The 20772-nt window shown below is 38.3% G+C and overlaps 1 protein-coding gene across 1 annotated transcript; it reads left to right on the top strand.

The window, feature by feature from the left end:
- The first annotated feature begins 588 nt into the window (after positions 1–588).
- On the top strand, positions 589–20323 carry FAM174A (family with sequence similarity 174 member A). Its single transcript, XM_080933206.1, has 3 exons — positions 589–1182; positions 11352–11486; positions 19270–20323. Exons 1-3 carry the CDS (start codon positions 749–751, stop codon positions 19271–19273), a joined length of 573 nt encoding a protein of 190 aa, XP_080789332.1. The 5' UTR covers positions 589–748; the 3' UTR covers positions 19274–20323.
- The last annotated feature ends 449 nt before the right edge of the window (positions 20324–20772 follow it).

Raw genomic sequence — 20772 nt, forward strand, 5'->3', positions numbered from 1 at the left:
ACTAATAAATTGGGGAATTGTGTGTGTGTGTGTGTGTGTGTGTGTGTGTGTGTGTGTGTGTGTGTGTGTGTGTGATTATATTTCAAAACAATGACTGTAGGTCCCTGGAAACTGATAGAATTTTTACAAATATTTACATTTCAAAAGAGGAGAACCTAAATAAACAACTCTACATTTTCTAAAGTAAAAGATTCGTTCCAAGAAAAGTTGGAACCCTTAAAGCTAGAAAAAGCTCTTTAAAGTTTAAAATCCTCCAGAGGGAACTGAGAGCAAGTGTTTGCTGACTAGTTTGCTGCAACTGTTTGCCTTTTGGAAGTTTGGTATCAAGGAAATTCAACCGAGCTTCGTATTGCTCACGTTTCCCCACATTTGTCCGTCTTGTTGAGGTTCCCCATCCTGGCCCAGTCTTTTCACTATTAGGCATACTCCTGGAAAATGGAAAGTCCAGAAGGTCCCACAGCTACGCGTGCGCAATTGGCTCGAACCTCTGACGTCACTGAGCGCGCCCCGCCCCTACATATTAGCAACCGGAGGCGTCCGTAGCAGCAGTGGCTGCGGAGATGTACGAACTTCCGGTTGTCCCGGCAGGCCGCGGCTGCCTCCGCCGCCTAAGCCGCCCGGCGCAGTCTCAGCCACCCGGCCTCCGCCGGAGAGTCGGCTCTGGGGTTCCGGCGAGCCCATGGTCGGCGCTGCAGACCGGGAGGCCGGCCCGGCGGCTGCGGCGTGCTGAGAGGCCGGCCAGGAGACCATGCCGACCCAGCGCGGCTGCTCTGGGCCTTGCCACTTCCTGGCTCCGGCCATCGTGCTGCTATTGCTGCCCGCGCTGAGCGAGTCCGGGGCGGTACGCTGGATGGCGGCCAGGGCGGCGCCGGAGCACAAGCCTCTCGAGTCCGGGCTGCGCACGCTGTCGCCGCTGCCTCCGGGTCCCACCGCGGCCCAGCCGCGGGGCCAAACTCAGGCTGTAGCCGCCGGGCCGCGAGGCGCGGAGAGCCGCAATGGCAGCATGGCAGGGGCGGGGTCTGAGGCGGACGGCCTTGAAGGGAAGGCCGGAGAAGGCTCTCAGGGTGGCAGCCTGGCCGTGAGTCGCAATCCTAGCGACAAGCCCATGACCCAGCGGGCCCTGAGCGTGTTGGTGGTGGTGAGCGCCGCGGTGCTGGTGTACTTCGTGGTCAGAACCGTCAGGTGAGGCATAGCCTCGATGGGCATCCCCCTGCGGCCTAGCGCTGGCTGACAGGTTACCTGCTCCGTGAAGCGGGGAGAATGTCTGTGACCTGCGCTGGACTCACCCCCTTCCTCCGCCCCCAGTATCAGGGGCTGGAATCTAAGACCCACTGATTGCCACTGATTGGCTGTCCTCATGGCCTGCGCTACCCTTCACTGGTGACACAAGCTGCTGCCTTTCATTTGTAAATCAGTAACCTACCATCAGCATTGCGTTCTCTGAGGCTTGCCTCTGCCTTAATGTACCCCCCCCCCCCCCTTCAAGTGGAAGTGCTCTCCCATCCCCTGGAAGTTTGCTAACACTGCTAAGCAATACTTCTCTTACAACTCTGAGGCTGGTGTAACTAACCTGTCAGATAGTCTTGGTAGATGTTTCACTTCTCCAAAATTTCCCAATTGTTTTTCTTAGATGCTGCCTTTAATCTATCCCTAAGTAACTTGTACTCAAGTAATTGGGTGCAGCATCTCTGGAGAGGTGTCATAGCGAAAGACCCCAACAGAAGGGGCTAGCCAAGAGAGCAGCTGTAGAAAAGCTAATGGTTTCCCTTTCTCTAAAGGAAGAACAGATGGTATTTTCTGAGATTTATACTGGTTTATTTATTTCCTGTTTTCCAAATTACTTCACACTTTCCCCATAACTACACACCACCATTATCTAATGTGTCTTTAAATCCTCAAAACAAAATTTAGTTTTTTAAAGTATTTGTGAATTGAAAACCAATATGACTTGCCTTAAGTAGTTGATTAAAAAGCTCCAGAGTTTCTGACTATGTAATCCAAAGAATTTTATAGAATTTCTTCCTTTTACACATCTTAATTAGCTACAGTTTTACAACTGTTTTCCAATTAATACATTACTTTACAAGTGTATAAAATTCAAAATATTTACTGATAAGTCTTGAAATTCTACATTGAAACATAGTAAGGAAATTTTTAGTGTATATATTCTTTAAAAATAATCAGAAAGGGGTATTAAATTGTTTCCTTCTTTTCCAAGTTGATATGTTTTTGTGGGTGGATTGTCTATATCCGTTAACCAAATATTTCAAATGATTGGATGCAGATACATATTTGAGATTCTAGGGTTGTATTTTTTCCTGTTTTTATTATGTCTGTGTGTGTGTGTGTGTGTGTGTGTGTGTGTGTGTGTGTGTGTGTGTGTGTGTGTGGTTGGTTGGTTTAGGTCAAGTATTAAATAGATTTTGAAGAAAAAAGTCATTCTTTTACTATTTTTGGTTTTATGAACAGCTAACTTAAGAGTTAAGTTTTTAAATCAAGTATTTTATTTGTTCAGATTTTATTGATAGGTTACAACCCACATATATACCCTCCCAGAGCCTTTAATTAGTTTTAAGAATGTAACGGAATTCAAAGCATTTGAAAGCTCCTCACATAAGCAGTATCATTGAGCTAGAAATTGTTGATTTACAAAGGCCAGAATATTAACACCCACTTTGTCACTAGGATCTTAAATAGTGTTCAAAAGCTATTAAAAGCTTATAACCACCAAAGTGGGTCTTCTTGATGTTAAATCTTAAAGGAGAATTAAATCATTTTCACTATGGAATCTTTATTTAATACTGTGCATAGTTCCTCTATGGACCATTTTATCCTTGGCACATAGAAAACTTTGTTATGCTGATTATTTTCTTGATGTGCTTCTGGTTTTTGCAGTTTTGTTTTGTTCCCCCTTAATTTGGAATCTTCTCTACAAAAGGTTCCTGCCCTTGTTTTCTGCGTTCATTTCCATCACAACCTGAAAGAACTCAGCCTCTTTTGATTCCATATCGTGCTGTATGAGAAGAGGCAGATTTAGAACGTTGCTGATAAAAACTGCACACTCAGGCAGCATCTTCCTTACCAGCATAGTCCAAGCTCTCCATTTAGTTGTTCATCTAACAGCAAAGCTTGATGGATGCTGACTCTATCTGGGTGTGACTAGAACTCATCCTCTACTTCCAGATTGCTCTTTTTATCCTCATTATGGTGGTTGCTCATTTTGGCGCCTTTCCCAAAATATGTGTGAGAAAACCAGAGCTGCTTATGGTGCCAAGGGAGGCCATTCCCAAATCATTTCTCTAACTGATGATATAGGGAAAACTGACTACTTTCATTGTGTTTTGTGTTAAATGTAACTTGGCATCACAAATATTTAGATAGAAATAACTTATTCTGATAGTATAGCATTATTCCAAGCAATGACTTTCTTTCTGTAGAGGAACTTGAATACATTACTGGAGTGCTGTAGCAAAGGAAACTTCATATGATAAATACAGCTTCTCTCTGAAAATGCTTCTGATCTGTTCTTTATGTTCTTCACATTGCTAAAGTTTGTAGCTCTGTGCAGTGTAGAGAGAGCAGAAGGTTGCTTAATAGGTGGCCCTTAGTCCATGCTGTATGCTGCTGAACAGGTACATGGTAAGGATTAGAAACTGAAAGGGCAATTGCAAAGGAATACTCAGCTGCAACCTAATTACTTCTGTTCTCGTAGGACTTTCTTCCTATAGTAAACTGTGTAAAGCCAGAAAACAACTATAGAGAGTTATCAGCAATTTTAATGGTATATGTTGATTATATAAAAATAGTTTCTATCATAACTTTATGATTAATTGTTCTTGTCTTAAAGCAGACATTCTTTATTTTGGGGGGGGGATCAGGCTGTATTGTGTTTATTCATTGTGATGCATCTACTTTTCCTTCTTGAGGAAGTTCCTTGACTTCTCCAGTCACAGAACTCAATGAAATGGAGATAAAGAACTCTGTGAAGTGGTGGCAGTGAACACCAGTTTAGCATTGATTGTCCTCATTCAGCCAGTCAATATTTATTCAGCTGCCCGCACTGGGCAATCACAGTATCATTTTGACATAAATCAGCATTACTGCCCCGTGGCTCTCACAGCCGGGAAGAGCACAGGGACATCCGTCAAACAGTTCACAGATAATTAGGAAGTGCAGTCCCCGTGCTCACTGTCTCCCTCATTGCTGGTGCTCTGCTGTTACCTTTCCATCTTGCCTTCTTAGGATGATGGGGACCAAATGTAACTCTAATTACACATAGAGTTCAAACAATTATGTCTGGGTCCTATTACTACTTAGTATACAGAAACTGCACAGCATTAATATAATTTTAGCTATTCACTGGAACCTTTAAAGATAACACAAGGCTTCCTTCAAAGAGTCTGACTTTGCCACTAAAACACTACTTTTGAGATTTTCCCTGCCATTTGCATAAACTCATCAGTATTAGTCACTGATTGATGTGTGTCATATATACCATGTCACATAATACGAATACATTTTCTATTTTAATTCTTGAAAAAATCCTCAGAGTAGGTGGTATTCTTCTGAAGGCAGCTGAGCCCGAGCAAGGTTAAGTGGTTCATCAGGAGTACATACATAGGACCTGCCCAAATCCAAGTCTGCTGGAACCTAACATGTCCTATGACTGTGGTCTCTTTTAACAAATATACTTTATTTAGGATGATAGTGTGCATGAAAATGGCCAGCTGGTTTATGGATAAATGGAGTGGGTAATGTTTCTGTGTAAGATAGGAGCTTTTGTGGAGGCTTATTTTTTAAATCTTTACAAATTGAAATGTAAGACAATTTTAGTATTTATTAATATTCATTACTGTGCTAAACTGAAAACAATTTAGTATGCTATGTGAACCCTACATTCCATCCTTCAAATTTTCTTGCTTTGCTAGTCAGAGAACAACTATATTTTAAATCAACTACTACTGCTATACATTGTCTTGTTTGTCTGACTTCCTTTTTATTTCATCTGTCTGCTGATAGTAGGTACATCTATCTATCTACCCATGTACCTACTACCTACTCATCTGTCTATCTGTCTGTCTGTCTGTCTGTTTATATATCTATCTACCCATCTAGAGTCTCACTATGCCATCTTAGGTGGCCTAGTACTTGCTGTGGAGAGCAAGGCAGTGTTAAGCTCAGAGAGGTACCTACCTCTGTCTCTAGTGGAATTAAAATTGTTTGCTACCATGCCCAACTTCTTATCTGCATTTTTAGGAATGTGACTTACTGAATGAGTTTCCACACCAATTATAAAATTAAGTCATTAATGGAAATTCAATTTAGACGGTGATAAAGACAGAAACCCTGCATCGCTATTTATATCCACTAGGCACTGTCATTAATTTAGTAGGATTTGCTGAGTGCCTGTCAGTACCAGGCCTTGTAATAAGAACTAGCTGTAGGTAAGATGAGAAGTTCTACATTTTTAAAGAATCTAATTGTTTAGATATCCTTTGGAATTCTCATTTGTGCTCTGGCTTTGTATCAAGAGAGATGAAAGTGCATTAAAATATATTCAACAAGTTGACTCCTCAAAAAAACTGTATATTTCTTTTTTTGAGGAATGAAGCTTTCCCAAATGTTTATGCATATTGTGAAACTGTGCAGTACACAATATGCTGTGTGCCCTTCTCTCAAGATGTCAAATAGGACCAGGAGTGGTGACATCAGTGATGAGACAGTGTGGCCTTTCGGTCATCCCTGTGTGATTTATTACTGGAGAAGCTTAAGAAACGCCAGAGAAGCACGGTCTGTTTTCCTCAGCACATTTCATATGGGAAGAAGCACAGGGCGTACACCCACTTAGCAAAGTAAGTGGGCCGAGCAGACTGCGAATATAAACGCTCTACTCAGAAAAGTGGTTATTTCATGGAGCTTTACAGCAGAAATATCCTTTCCCAACCTCCTCTCGCTAGACTACAGGGAGGGAGGGTGGGAGGGAGGGAGGGAGGGTGGGAGGGAGGGGAGGGAAGAAGAGAGGGAGGAAGGGAGGAAGACTAGGCAAGACTGGCTAAGTGATGGAGTTTACTAGAATTCTGAGATATTAAGTAGTCAAAAGAAAGAAACAACACAGTGAAGATTTGAGCAGCAAGGAGGCTGCTCTATAACAGGCTACCCTGCAAGGTACCTGGCTATGAGAGCAGAAGAGACACCACACAGCCTCGTGTGCACGTTCCATGCTGTACTCAGCTCAGCTCTCAGGTTTGTGAGTCTGGAATTAAAGGCATCTGACTGGGAGGATTAGTTAAGGCTCTACCTAAGGGGAAGGGTGGTGCAGGCTCTGCCAGCTAACAGCCATGACTGAATCTGGGGGCAGATAGTGGTCTTTGTTGTCCTTATTTTTCCATGGGATCTGAAAATCTACCTCTTCTCTTATAACTTAAACGTAATGCTTTAAGACAATGTTTTATCTCACCTAGCTCAGGCTGGTCTCAGATTCCCTATATAGTAGAGGCTGAACTTGACCACCTGATCTTCCTTCTTACATCTCCTTAGTACTGGGATTACAGCCGTGTACTATACTGTTTTGAGCACTTCAATGTTTTAGTTCTTTATCATTACTGTCATTGTTACTGTTAGTGTGTGTTACTGTTAATAGTCATAACTATCTAGTCATGTGTCAGGGAGATGATCTAGACAAGGTGAAAAGGAAAGTCCTGTGTCGGTTCCACCTTTTTGTCAACTTCCAAAGTGAAACTCTGCTTTATTCTTATATGTTTAAATACAGTGAAACTTTGGGAAGGTTTCAAAATGTGACAGTTATCACAGCAAAGCTTTAGGCCTAGCTGCTTCCAAGCAAAGTAGCAAAGCACCTGTGACCTTTACAATAGGAATGAATTTTATTGGCTGATAGAGCTCAGAGCCAGGACCTAGAGAGAAGGGATTTGTAGAAAGCCTAAAAATAGATTTTTATTGGTGGAGGATGCAAAGTACATGAGACCTCTTTCATAAAGATGGGTTCCAGTCACAAAGCCTAAACTATGCTCAGATATGGGGAATTGGGTGGAGGCTGACTCCTAAAGAATCAATAGCCTAGTTCCCTGACCACTTCCACTCTGCCTTCCAGAAGACCAGGCTTCCTTCAGTTCCTTCTGAAGACAATGGGCCCATGTGATTGACAGTCTGTTTTCTACAGGGCTCACTCTAAGCACCGCTTGAGGCAGAAAGAAGTTTCAGGTTACTATATATAAAATGTACACTCAAGAATAACTGTCCAGTTCTGTTTAAATGCCATTTCTTGGAAAAGAGCAATAGAGAAGGAACATTTGACGGAATGTGGAAAGCACAGAATCAGAGGAGACTGAGGGCTCCTGAGAGGCTTTGCATTAAAATGTCCCCACTTGTCTGTGGCATCCCACTGTGCACAAGCCTGATAGTATCTTTATATCCCCATCACTTTGTTTTTATTTTTTTATACTTCTGTTCATAGCCTGGCTTCTAGTTGCAGCACGCTGAGTTAATTGAGCATGGCCTTCCCGAGGAGTTTGTGAGCACTGCATCTCCTTGGGTGCATCCTCGCATCTTTGTTAGCTGTGTGTGCGTGCACCAGTGTGTACTTTGGCTTTGACAGCATCACTCCTTGTTCCTTTTCTCTTTGTTTAGAGTATCTTGCTTGTTCAACTGGTTCCTTGCTTGATGAATTCTTTTCTTCTGCTTTCGGTTGGTTAGTTTATGTTCTTCTGAGACAATTGTAGCCCAGATGGCCCCTCATTCAATGCATAACCAAGCCAGGCTGTGACCTCTTACTCCTCCTGACTCCACCTTTGGAGAGTTGAGATGCAAGCAGCAGTGATGACCTCAGAGAATGACTTACATATTCCTCATTCTAGCCTGAATATATTATGAAACAGAGTTTTAGGTATCTACATTAATTCATACTTAATGCAGTCCCAACACACATTTCATTAAAAGGAAATGAAAAGAAGCGAATTTGTGAACCAAGTCAGGTGTTCCCATTTCCATAGAGCAGTAACGGGAAGTAGAGCTTTACTCTGTTGTGTTTATTTTATGTGGCAGCAAATGTTTTCACATAAAATTTTATCAAGCTTCCTTTAGTACTTTTGATTCTATAAATGACTGAGGCATATTATTGAAACAAAGATAGTTCTGACTGAACTGAATATGTTTAGTGAAACAGGAAGGAATCTGCATCTGCGTTAAGACAGCCCCTTGAGTGACATATGCTGTTATTCATTGTGCCTCAGTATGATTACGGTGTCAGCATCTTACCTGCCAGTTCAGTGTTCCATGCTTTTCTGCTTATTGTAGATTTTATTCCTAATATTCATTAGGCACTAACAATAAACCTTCGTGTTGCAATATGTGTTTCTTATGGCTAATTGGACAGTATGTATATTAGTGACTATATGTGTATAATTATTAGCACATCTATATGTATGAGAGCAAAGAATATAAGGAGTGGTTTTAAAGCCTCATTTAGATTTTGGTTGAAAAATAATGTAAACTGAATAGTAAAGTATAAAATTAGAATTTTTACCTTAATGTTTTTCTTTATTAAAACGTATAATTTATTTAATGCTTAATAAGTTCATTGGGTCATCACAATGGTTTTAAAGTTTTCTGGGTTTTTTCCTTTAGAAAAACCACTGCATATAGAACTGTTTATATAGATAACAGTTGATATTTATGGAGTATAACTCCTATGTCAGACCATACAACAGATTGCACGGGACAGGTTTATTGGGGAAGGGTGGTTACTGGCAGTGCCTGTGGGTGAGGGTGGAGGGAGAAAGAGAGTAGAGAGAGGAGACGCTGGCTTTCTATAAGGGGATCCAGCATATTCACATAGGAAAGGTATGTGACTCATGGTGACAGTGGGTAAGTGTGGAAATGTGTCACATATTGGCAACTAGCAATGTATCCTCTTTGTCACTGAGTCCCTGGGCAGGCCAATGAAGAAGGCTGGTTGTAACAGCAGCTGTCATGAGCATGTAAACATTATTGAATGTACCACTAAAATGAGGAAAGACATTTTTACATACAGGACATTTCAAATTATTCTATTAATATAAGACTTTTAAGTTTTATTTAATTTTTATATGAGTTAATATATATATTAATTGTAAATTTATCTTAATCAAAATGTATTTCACACCAATTAATATTTAACACTTAATTAGCATGAATAAGTTCTTTTTAAGAGATGCTTAAAAGGTAGTACCTACATATATTACTGAATAAATCTACAATGTAGACTAGATGCACAGATTATATATAAGCTGGAATTCCTAAGTCAATCACCCTGATGTTTATATCACACCTAGGAATGGGATGTAATGTTAGATGTATTTATCTGTTTGCTGAAGATTAAGACATCATTCAACTTGTGATGACTTGGATTATAGTTAAAGCATTAGCTTCGTTAATCCAGGATCCTAGCATGTTGTTCAGTTGTTTTACATGACCCCTGAGTAGTAAGTTGTTACCAAAGATACATCCACATGACATCAAGTTCCTCATTGACTGAAACTCTAGCCTGGGAAGTCATGTGATTTAGAGAACCGCCAAAGAGAAAGGGGCTCTAGCAGAACTGTGTCCACAGTCTGTGTTTGTACATTGTAGCTCTGTGTGTGATCATGTGGATCATCACAGATCTTTACGTTGTAGCACTTTAATTATCAGTCATTATGTGAAAAGGGACCAATGGTGATTACTTACTTCCCTTAGTTTTTTTTTTCTTCTTTCCAAAGTAATGTTCATAGCTTTTCTGCTAAATACATTAAGAAGTCTAAATTTAACTTGGTAAACAAGCTAAATCTCATCTGCTGGAAAGATCTTGTAAGGTCTTAGACAGAAGAATTTTTAAGGACTATAAACAATACAAAATATTAGGACAGATATGTGACAGAAATATATTGGCCCATAAAACCCAAATAGAAGCAAAAACTTAGGACTGAGTTTTTTTATATGATTTGTGACAATGTATGCAATTGTCTCTATCTCATTTTGCATTGTGATTTCTTAGTTTAAGCATGTAATTAATTTCTTACTATATAATACTACTTTATACTTTGCACTGTCTTGTTCTTTAAAGCATTTATTATGTTAAATACTGCTCTGAAACTCGTTTATTACTTCACCACTTTTAGGTAGATATAAAGATAGGTCTATAAGAAATGACTTGTGGAAATTATATTTTTCTTCAGATGAAGCAATAGCTGAAAATAGATATTTGATACTCAGAAAACCAATATAGTGTCTATTGGTTAATATGACAAACACTTGATTTTAATGTATGCATGTTTGAATAAATGTACAGGCACTTTGTCTTTATAGGGTTCTCAGTCACTTTTGAGGGGGCTCTTAATACTCTGCCATTGGAGCTGAAGTTAATATTCTAAATACCAGTTAACATCATGTTAAGCTGAATAAATTATAATTTAAGTAAAATGAATTTCATTTATGATCACTTGGTGAAATATTTTTGTTACATGTCCCTATACAACACCCACCGCATGTTCTCTATAGTGTTGGTAGTATTGTGTGTTATTCCTAGGTTTTGAATGCATCTTCATAGTTTGAATCACTGAATCAGAAATCACCAGCTTAGTGATGCTGAGTTTCTGTTCCTGAAATTTTGGCTTACTCAGGCCCCAAGTGTGATCATTTAAAATTCTCAGGTGATTCTGATGTGTAGTCTAGGTTATGCGCCACTAATGTAAATCAAAGTTTATGTCTAGCTTTTGGGTGGTGATAACAGTGCTTAGTTGTGTCTGTCAATAAGAAACATCAAGGACAAGGATAAAGGCTGGAAATACAGTGTTTCAGAAAGACAGTATCTGAAGGAAGGCTGTGAAGGTATCTCTCTGGGCTGAAGAGGTGGCTCAGCAATTAACATTACTGCTGTTCTCCACAGGACATTCAGTTGTTTCCAGGACCCATTTGGCGCATTTCAGAATCAACTGTATCTACAGCTGCAGGGATGTGGTACCCTCTTCCTTCTGACTTACATGGCATTCACAGACACTTTATTTACCTGCACATATTTACATACATATACACAAATAAAAATGACATATCACTACACGTTTGTTCACAGAGATTCAAGAGCATATGCTAGACGGGAGAAATGTTGGTGCCATCTGAATATATAGTAATGAGTTTATTTAATGAATTACCAGTAATCCTTGTGCTTAATTGATTGTTTTAATATGCCTTCATTTTGATCATTTTTGTACTGAGGGCGTGCTTGGTAGGAGACACAGGCTAATTTCTTTAGTTTACAGTTACATATAAAGTAAAAGTAAGGCTATATTAAAATAATTGTATTTATTTGGTTGGTTTACTAGGATGAGAAGAAGAAACCGAAAAACTAGGAGATATGGTGTTTTGGATACCAACATAGAAAATATGGAATTGACACCTTTAGAACAAGACGATGAGGATGATGACAACACATTGTTTGATGCCAACCATCCTAGAAGGTCAGTTGCGACAGGGTGTCAGGATGCAAACCTTTGCCCAGACAGTGAAGTGCACTGCCATTTTGTGTGCTTTATTCCAGCAGATGTTACTTGGTTCTGTTTCATGTTCTTTGTCTTACCCAAGCCATGGGTTTCATCCCTAAGACTTTGATGAAATGGACATAAACAATGGTACACATCCTAAAGTGAGCCTTCTCTTTGCAGATTTCCTTGCAATATTTATGTTTGAAATGTTTTATTCTCACAGTATGTATTATCTTAGTATATATTTGCTTATGTTTTGTTTTGAGAAAAACATGCTTTTAGTTTTATAGTCTGAAATGACTTTGTTATTTCACTTATTTGGTTTGCAAGTAATACTTCCTGATAGGACTGTAAGACTAGAAGTTTGTTGTTTTGTGACATAGCTGTGATCTCTGATCTAGTCCCACAACATATCTAAGTCTTTCCTGAGGTGTTTGCATAACCAAAATTACAAGGGTCTATGAATTAAGTTCAGAGTAAATGGAAAGAGAAGAGACAGCAACGGTTCCAGCAGGTGGGAAAGATGCTAACACAGGATTTCGAATCATATAAATCAGAGTGCACTGAAGTATTGCTTGATGAAGTGATTCTTTGACAGTTTCATTTGTGTATATAGTCCGTTCTCTCTGACCTTACCCCCACCTTGTCTCCCTCTCCCCTCACCCTCTTTCTGCAACTTTCTCTTCCACAATTGAGCATTTCTGTTTTGGGTCAGATGCCGTGAGTTTAACCTGACCTTGTGAACACAGGAGTGCACATCCATTTTAGGTCGGTAACTGCATGCCGGCCTCTCCCCTCACCGGAATTGTTCAGTAGCCAATAGCTCAGCAGGGGGGATTCAGGCCGCAGTTCATGACTGGCTATTTGCGGGTTCGGTGGTATAAAGGTCCAGCGCAGAAGGCTCAGGATGCTCTTTGCAATGGCTGTCCCATGTCCTGCAGACAGCATTCCATCGTCCTGTCTGACGTCCAGCCCTATGCTCCTCTCAGAAGTTTTCTGAGCCTCACTGAGGTGGCTACAACGCCCTGCTTAGGGCTGCGCTTTCCACTCCCTCTTGTTACCAGCTGGAGCATCCCTGACTCCGCCCTCATTATCCTTCCAGAGATGACGGATTCCAGTAACATTTGTTTGTGGGGACAAAGAGATATTTAGCACGTGGTTGGTTCCATGTCAGTTTATCTGAACCACAGTAGTGGATCCTGGGCCCTATGTTCCCAAGCTCCTAGGTATGTGGTTTTTGTTTGGTTGGTTTTGTCTTAGTATGTTTATGATGCCAGGCATACATTCCGCTGGTAGAAGCCTAAAATCCTATCTGAAAGCCAGTGGGCATACCATGTAGGTTGTCATTTTAGTTAAAATTCATGTGGGGTTCCTTTTTTATATTGATGTAGAATTAAATAGCTCAAGTTTTGTTACCATTGTTTAGATCCCAAGATTTTCTTGTTGTTGGAATACAGATATCATACATAGCTGAATAGCAATGCTCCCAGAAGCCAGTATTTATTAAATAAAATTCTCAGTGCCAAATGTGTGGTTTCTTTGTAAGAGTTGATGGAAAGAGTGCCCACAGTCCTTAGGGTGCCTTCTAGCCCCAAGGAAGCTACTGGGGAGAAAACTTATGGCTCAGTTCAGTTCTCACATGATTTCTCTCTGTGATGGATTTGAATGTATGTTGTCTTCAGCCATAGAGGCTCTCTTACCTGGTTCTGATGGACTAACAGGAAGAATAGTAAGTGTCTGTACTTTCTGGTGTACGTGTAAGACTGGGTTTATTGGCTCTCTTTTTAAAGTGCAGGCCAGCTAAATTTGTTAGCTTGCCTTTGCAGGTCAGTGTATGTGATTGTTACTTATCTTCACATGAGCATTGGAAGAATACTGTGCAGCAGTGTGAGCACAAAGACATTCTGAGGAACTGAAGACAACCTTGGGCACCACATCAAAGTGCCAAGGAAACACACTTTAGAGCTGATTTATGCTTTAAACTATTGTTATTATAGTTTGCAGTGACCATAATTATGTTTCATTATGCTATATATGCAGGAGATGTCTGCTATATACATTCATAGAAAGGAAAGACATGAAATTTCTGTTCATGATTACCTCCAAAGAAAATCTCATCATATGTTGTAGTTTGGATGTGAGTCATCCGCCCCACGTTCACGTCTGAATACTTGGTTTGGCTGGTAGCATTGTTTACTCAAGCTCGTACATTATAACCTTAGCCCGCAGAGCCTTGCTGAAGAAAATAAACCGTCAGTGCAGCTTTCCGGTCCAGTACCCAGCTCCAGGTTCAGTCTGCTCCTGTTTCCCAACCATGCATACAGTGTGAATAGCTACACTGTCACACTCCTTCCTGCCATCCTTCCCACCATGATGAATTGTGCCCTCCAAACTGTAAGACAACTTAAACTCCCATAAAAGTAGTGAATATAAGAATTCATCAAGAGTTTATAGCACAGGCAAAAATAATCACCTTAAATTTAGTTGTTGTGAGATGATGCTACAGAAGTAAAAAGGAACGCTCGTGAGACTATGAAGTATAATTATATGCCATCAAGGTTGAAACCTAGAGGAAAAACCTGGATACATTCTTACACAACCGATCAGTGTATGCTTTGTTGGGGAAGACATCCTCTCCTCCGCTTTCCTTGGTTGCCTGTAGCTCTATATAGGGTTGGGCGTCATGGACTTTTCCCCATCCAGTTTGGCATGGCCACTGGTGTCATCCTTGCTCAGGTCTCATTTGGGAAGTCATGTTGGTGAGACTATTTGGGTGTAGGGATCCATTCTCACAGACACCCTGACCCTCCTCCATTGGCCCATTCTGCTCCATTCTGCTCCTTTACAAGTTTCCCTGAGCCCTAGGTGGAGGGTGTTTTGTAGTTACAGCCATCAAGACTGGGCTCCACAACCCATTTGAAATGTACTTTGTAGATTTTGTAGGCAGAGTAAGAAGAAAGATGAGTTAGATCCTGCAATTATGAAAGTGACTTGTATTATTTAAGGATATCAGAGGATATTTAAGGATATTGCACAAATTTAGGAATTAAATTTTCTAGGCAAAGGAGAAAGACACAGTAATAATAAAGTGGTTCAGTGTTTTAAGAATGAGGTAGTGAAGTCATCTTGAGATTTGAATCTTTGTTTAAATCTCTTTATTTAACAGTAATCATTGGGGAGCACAGTCAAACTGGAATGTAGCTATAGGAGTTATTATGGGCCGTCAAGTATCAAGCCAGTTTTATTGTAAGAAATTGCGGGTGATTAGACAGTATCCCAGTCATCAGAGACAACTGAATGATCATTCTGATACTAGAATTAGTGATAGGTATTCGGTACTGTGTACTCGGGTATTCGAGCAACCCCTGTCTTCATATGGTGAACAGAGATGGCAAACTGCCCAGTTTCATGGGGTTAAGAGTCTATTACATAGATTTAAAGGTAGCAAGACAGGAAAAAATGTAAAAATAGTAAACTTGGGATTTGACATTTTTATTAATTAAGGTTTTCAGAACGAATGGTAATTTACTTTGGAAGACATACGTGTATTTTTTTAAAATGAGAAACAGAGGTCACTAGTTAGAGACACAAAGTAGCAAAAATACAGTGGAATTGTTTGTGTTCATCCTTTATTCTCTGCCTGCATCCCCCCCTCCCCCGTGTGTGTGTGTGTGTGTGTGTGTGTGTGTGTGTGTAGATTAAATCCAGAGTCTAGGAGATTTATTCTATACCAGCACCTCTGAGCTACATTCTCAGCTCACATTTGTACTTTTATACTAGATTGGTACTTCTTTGTTGGTTGGTAGAATTCACGAGTGGAACATTAGGGAGTGGAATTTTTCTTTGTCAGCTTTGCAATAGGCATACTTACGTACATACATAGGCACATATGTAGGCTTATGTCTTCAACTCTGAATGTAAAGAGTGAAAGGATTAAGACCTCTGATGTGAGACTGTATTTTTAGAAATGTCAAAAAAGCTACATCCACAAATTCTCATCAACATAACTGCTTAAGACAAGCTGAACAACGTCAGCATTAACAGGCATGCCAAACTAGAGAAGAGAAGACCTCAAGACTTCAAGCCTACACAAAAACTACAGCCAGCGAAGGAATGCTAAGAGTGGAAGTAATAGTCTTCCTCAGAGAAGAACACACCCATTGGTTATCTGACACCAGACAGTCAGCTTCATTGTATGTATGTACACTGTACATGAACTCAGTAGATTGTATATGTGCCTTTAGGGATGCATATGTGTATTCATATATACATACATGTAAGTTATAATAATACATGAAAGAAGCAACGGATTTGAAAGAGCAAGCTGTGGTACATGGGAAGATTTCTAGGTAGGACAGTGAAAAGAATAATATAACCTTAAAAATAAGATTAAAAAATTTAAAAATAAAGGCATATTAAGGCAAACACAAGAATCAAGTGTGAATGAAGTATTATAAAGGAACCAAAAAGATTAAAAATAAAGCCATAAACTTTGTTTGCAAATATATAATGATAGCAGGGATGACTTAATATCAAACAATACATATGTATTTGTCTTATCCATGTACTTAATATGTTTTCACAGAATTCTTAATGATTTAGTAAAAGAAAATACTTCATGAAATTATCTAACCTAAGTCACACTTGGTCGATTTGCTTTCGTAAGAATTTATATTGCTAGGGTAGCTTATTAAATAATTTTGAGGTTTGGTCTCTCCACATACATTAATAAAGCATGCTACCACTGAGAACCTTGAGTAGCATTGATAGTACTTCTGTCAAACTTTCAGTAATTCGAAGAAAAGAGTATCCCAGTCAGCACCTCTTCCTTTTTACACTATGACACATCTCAAACTTCAACAGTTTTATGTCCCTTCTTTGATGGCTAACTTTAGTTTCCCCTTTATGGCACCGAATATGATGAACATACTCAGGCGGCACAGAACACATGCTACCAGCCGCCAGCATCTGCTGTGAAGCCCGCTCCTTCTATTGCTGTACATTTCTAGCCTTCCTCACTACTGAGTGCAGTGATTTCTCAACAACTGAAACTGGAAGGAGAATGCTACATTTCTCAGCTCTTCTACTTCACTAATCTGTACCTTTAAAAAGATGAATGGAGCTACTGGACAGCTTGCCCCACAGAATGGATTGAATACAAAGGGACAATAAGAAACAGGAAAAGGCTAACTTGGAAAATATCAAGTAAAAGACAAAGTAATGAAGAAGAGGAGAAAACACTGCTTGTGGGCTATTTTACTATTATGTCAAATACAATTTAAGGCACCATTTTATTAACAGAATTTTATACAACACTAATATTTTTCCAATGTACCATTGAATATATATATGTATATATGTGTGTGTGTATGTGTATATATACACATATATACTAGTCTGTACATGGTGTGTGTTTGTATATATATATATATATATATATATGTATATATATGGACATTTGTAGTTTATACTAATTATATCTAATATCCATATATTTCAAATAGTATAGACTACCATATATGTGTATGTGTCTGTGTATACATAATATATATGCAAAATATATAATATTATACACACACACACACACACATATATACATATATATATATATATATATATATTACTTCTATATGAACAGCTGGTCTTGAACTATAGTGATTGTCCTGAGCTTCCCAAATGCTGAGATTGTAGGTGTGACCTACCATGTCTCGCTTTTATTACTATATTGTATAAAAATTAAAACTGAATCTAGTTCTGCTATTAGAAATAATATCCAACATTTACTGCATAGGAAATATCTCAGTAATTGATGCACATTTCACTAGGAGGGAACAGTTCATTTTGAGTTGGGATCATGACATATAGAATTGTCTCCAGAGTGATTAAATAGACACTCCTCCGCCCTTTTAACTAGGAGTGCTATGAGAATGGTCATCTATGGTAATGCACAATAGTTGGAGGGTGGAAACCTGGGGCTGAGAGTCCTCATCCTGCTACAGTCTCATTCTGTTTGCTTACTATTGATTTACATTTAAAATATAAACATTCTCATTCTGTCCCTCCCCTCCCCCAAGTGTCTCCATTCCTGTTAGTTTTCCAAATATGAATCAAAAGTGAGCACAGGGAGTCCTGTGGTTTTCTTCATTTCCTGCTGCCTGAAGAACCTTACTGTTCTACACTAGCAATTGTGATTAATTTTCAATCATTTCAACAACTTCTACTGTGCTAAGAGTTATAAAATTCTCCTAGATTGCCCAGATTCTTTGTTGTCGTCATTGTGGTGGGTTGGGTTTTGTTTGTTTTAAAGCAGATATCATTTTCCGGGAGAAAGAAGAATCTTCTTTCTTACAGTTTCATAAAATTAGTTTGTACTGTTTGTACAATTGTATGTTCCTCGTGCGCTCCTGTGTGCGTCAAGATTACCTCTATTGGGAGTGACGTCCATGCTGTGTGTGGACATTTACAAGTACAGCTGCCTTAGAAATAAGGAATTTAGAGTCTTCTTTTAACTGACTAATTGATCACTAGCTTCCCAGCTTCCCAACATTAGAAAATATTCTTGACTCTAAAAAATAAATGAAGGGGATCAGGAATTCACTGGGTATTTAGCTATGTGAGTACTATACTTAAAAAAAAAAAAAAATAAGGTAGTATTTTTAAGAGTTAATAAAAACCCAGAGCCAACATGGTAGAGGATGTTATAATCCTAAAACTTGGAAAGCTGAGGCAGAAAGATTTGTGGGACTGCAAATTGGGATCCTGTCTGGAAAAAAAATTAAATTAAAATCTTTCAGTATATTTGAGATGATTAAACAACAGCAGAATATGCTTTTAAACTTTTTTCTAAATCTATTTCACATACTGGCAAAGGTGTCATCTTGGTGTTTCTGGGAAAGGTGTTCCTGAATTAAGCGTAGCAGATGTGAAGGACATATTGATGAAGTGGTGTTTGAGTTGCAGTTATTTTAAAATGCACAGGACAGCCTGATAAGGTCCTGTGGGAGATGTGTCAAGAGGAGTTGAAAACTCCAGCCACGGTATATGATGTTATATATGGTGCACTTGCTCTCAGGGTCTGAATGTAGAACATGGTATCATAGCTGGAGCCAAGTTAGGGTCATTTAAAAACAAAACCAAATCTCTAAAGACTGATTTTGTCAGGCACGAATGTCTCTACGGTTTTGAATAAATGAGCGATCCTATGGTACTTAGGTTGTAGATGACTCCAGTGACTTGAAAGTGGCTCACTCCTTGAGAAAGAACCTGAGGTGCAGGATTTTCAGATATTTTATATGGTTCAGTGAGGAGTGAGTAAAAATGAAGATTCATATTCCTATAAGTTACTTTAAAAAGTGATCAGATATCCCAGTGCATATGTTTATTAAAAATAAATGTCATTTCAAAAGCCAAGTAGAAATAAAGAACTGTATTTATAGAAGCTCTAAAAGAAACAATCAAAAAACAGTATTGCCTGATGCCAAATTAAAATAATTTGTTAATGTTCTGTGAGAACAATTTTTTGTGACTATAAACATGAAGTTTTATTACTGACAATATTAAGTATAAAATTATTTTGAATATTTAAAATTATAGTTCCAAGGATAATATCCAAAGTAATCAGTAGTAACACTGCCACATAACCACATTGACTTACAATAAAGATTTTTTTTCTTAGTTTTATGTTACTCTCCCCCAAACTTCTGAATCTTTAAATGTATTTATAAACAGTGTTACTTATATTTACTTATTCATTTTACAGATGAGTATGTGCCTTTAATGAGAAGACGTCACATTTCTATGAAGAACAGAGTTTCTATGTCTAAGGAATAAGAAGCCACATTCTATCAGGGGAGGGGAATTTACATACATTATGTCAATCTTTAATTTGTTGTTACTTAATAAATATTGTATTATTTTGTTATAACTTTGTATAGTTGGAACTGCTGTATTTCTTAGTGTGCTCTATGTTGTTAGAGACAAACTATAATATACTGAATTTTCTGTTTCAAAATTATTTTAAAAAATGCTTTCTGCAGAGCTTATTTTTTCCTTTTACCATATTATTGTAACTTTATTTTCTTTACGTATTAATCGATTAATTGTTGCTTTTTTTGTGTCAGTGTCATAATTTAAAGAACTATAAGCCACAACTAACTGGTATGAATAAATAAAATTCTACTAAAACTTTTCCCATTTTTGTGGGGAAAAAGCCAAATCTATTATGTTATTTTTGAGTTTGTAAATAGTAATAATTGTCCATGCTAAGGTATGAAAAAGAATAAATATAATTTAAAGTTATTTAAGTGGTATGAATAGAACATGTTTACAAAATAAATACTGCATAATTATATAATAACTTGTGTTTTATATTATCTTTATTCACTGAGTCCAAAATATATTTTCCCAAACTATAGTGTCTCATACATGTATTTCCTGAATTAAGGCAGATCTCTCTAAGTGTGAGGTCAAGGATAAATCAGACAAAGAAAGTTGAATATCTTGTTAGAGATTGGATATTTTGCAAATCTGTGACTTTAAATACATTTCTACTGTAATGTGAGAAAGTTAATAATACAAATTATATAGTTATAAGTCTGAATCTTGTCAGAGATCATAAGATTGAAATTTTTCATCTGTAGATTTTGAAGTCAAGATTTTATGTAGAGACTAGCTTTATCTGGCAGTACGTTCAATCCACTCAGAACTGATTTTACATATTTTAAAATATAGAAAAATAATTAAAGAAAAGGCATGGGTCAAAGTCTCCATTGCTTATTAGCATCAGTGAGGTCATTTAAATGTGCGGCAGAATGGAATGATCCCTGGTCATAGTTGCTTACAGGGATGTATTTACTAACATCAGCGTTATGCTGTCTACTTATACTGTTTGACAGTTTTTTTTTTTTTTTTTTTTTTTTTTTTTTTTTTTTTTTTTTTTTGTAGCAAAGCTGATAAAATATCTCAAAAGCCAAACTTGGCTATTTTTAATAGGCTTCTGCTTTATGATGACAAATTTGTTATTGACTAAAGTCAACCTTGAGGCTATTTTCATTCAACAAGACCACAATAGAATTTCCTCTAACAAAGAAAAAATGATTAAAAGAAAAATGGTTGTATATTTAAATATAACCTAGGCTTGTAATATTTAAAATAAAACTCAAAACTTCACATACTAAAATGTGTTCTTGTCACCACATTCTCTTCTTATATGGAGTTTTGATGGCTGTCCACCTAGAATATGGGACTGGGGTTGTGGTCATCT

This window comes from Micromys minutus, assembly GCF_963924665.1.
Source record: "Micromys minutus genome assembly, chromosome: 19".
Classification (NCBI taxonomy): Eukaryota; Metazoa; Chordata; class Mammalia; order Rodentia; family Muridae; genus Micromys; species Micromys minutus.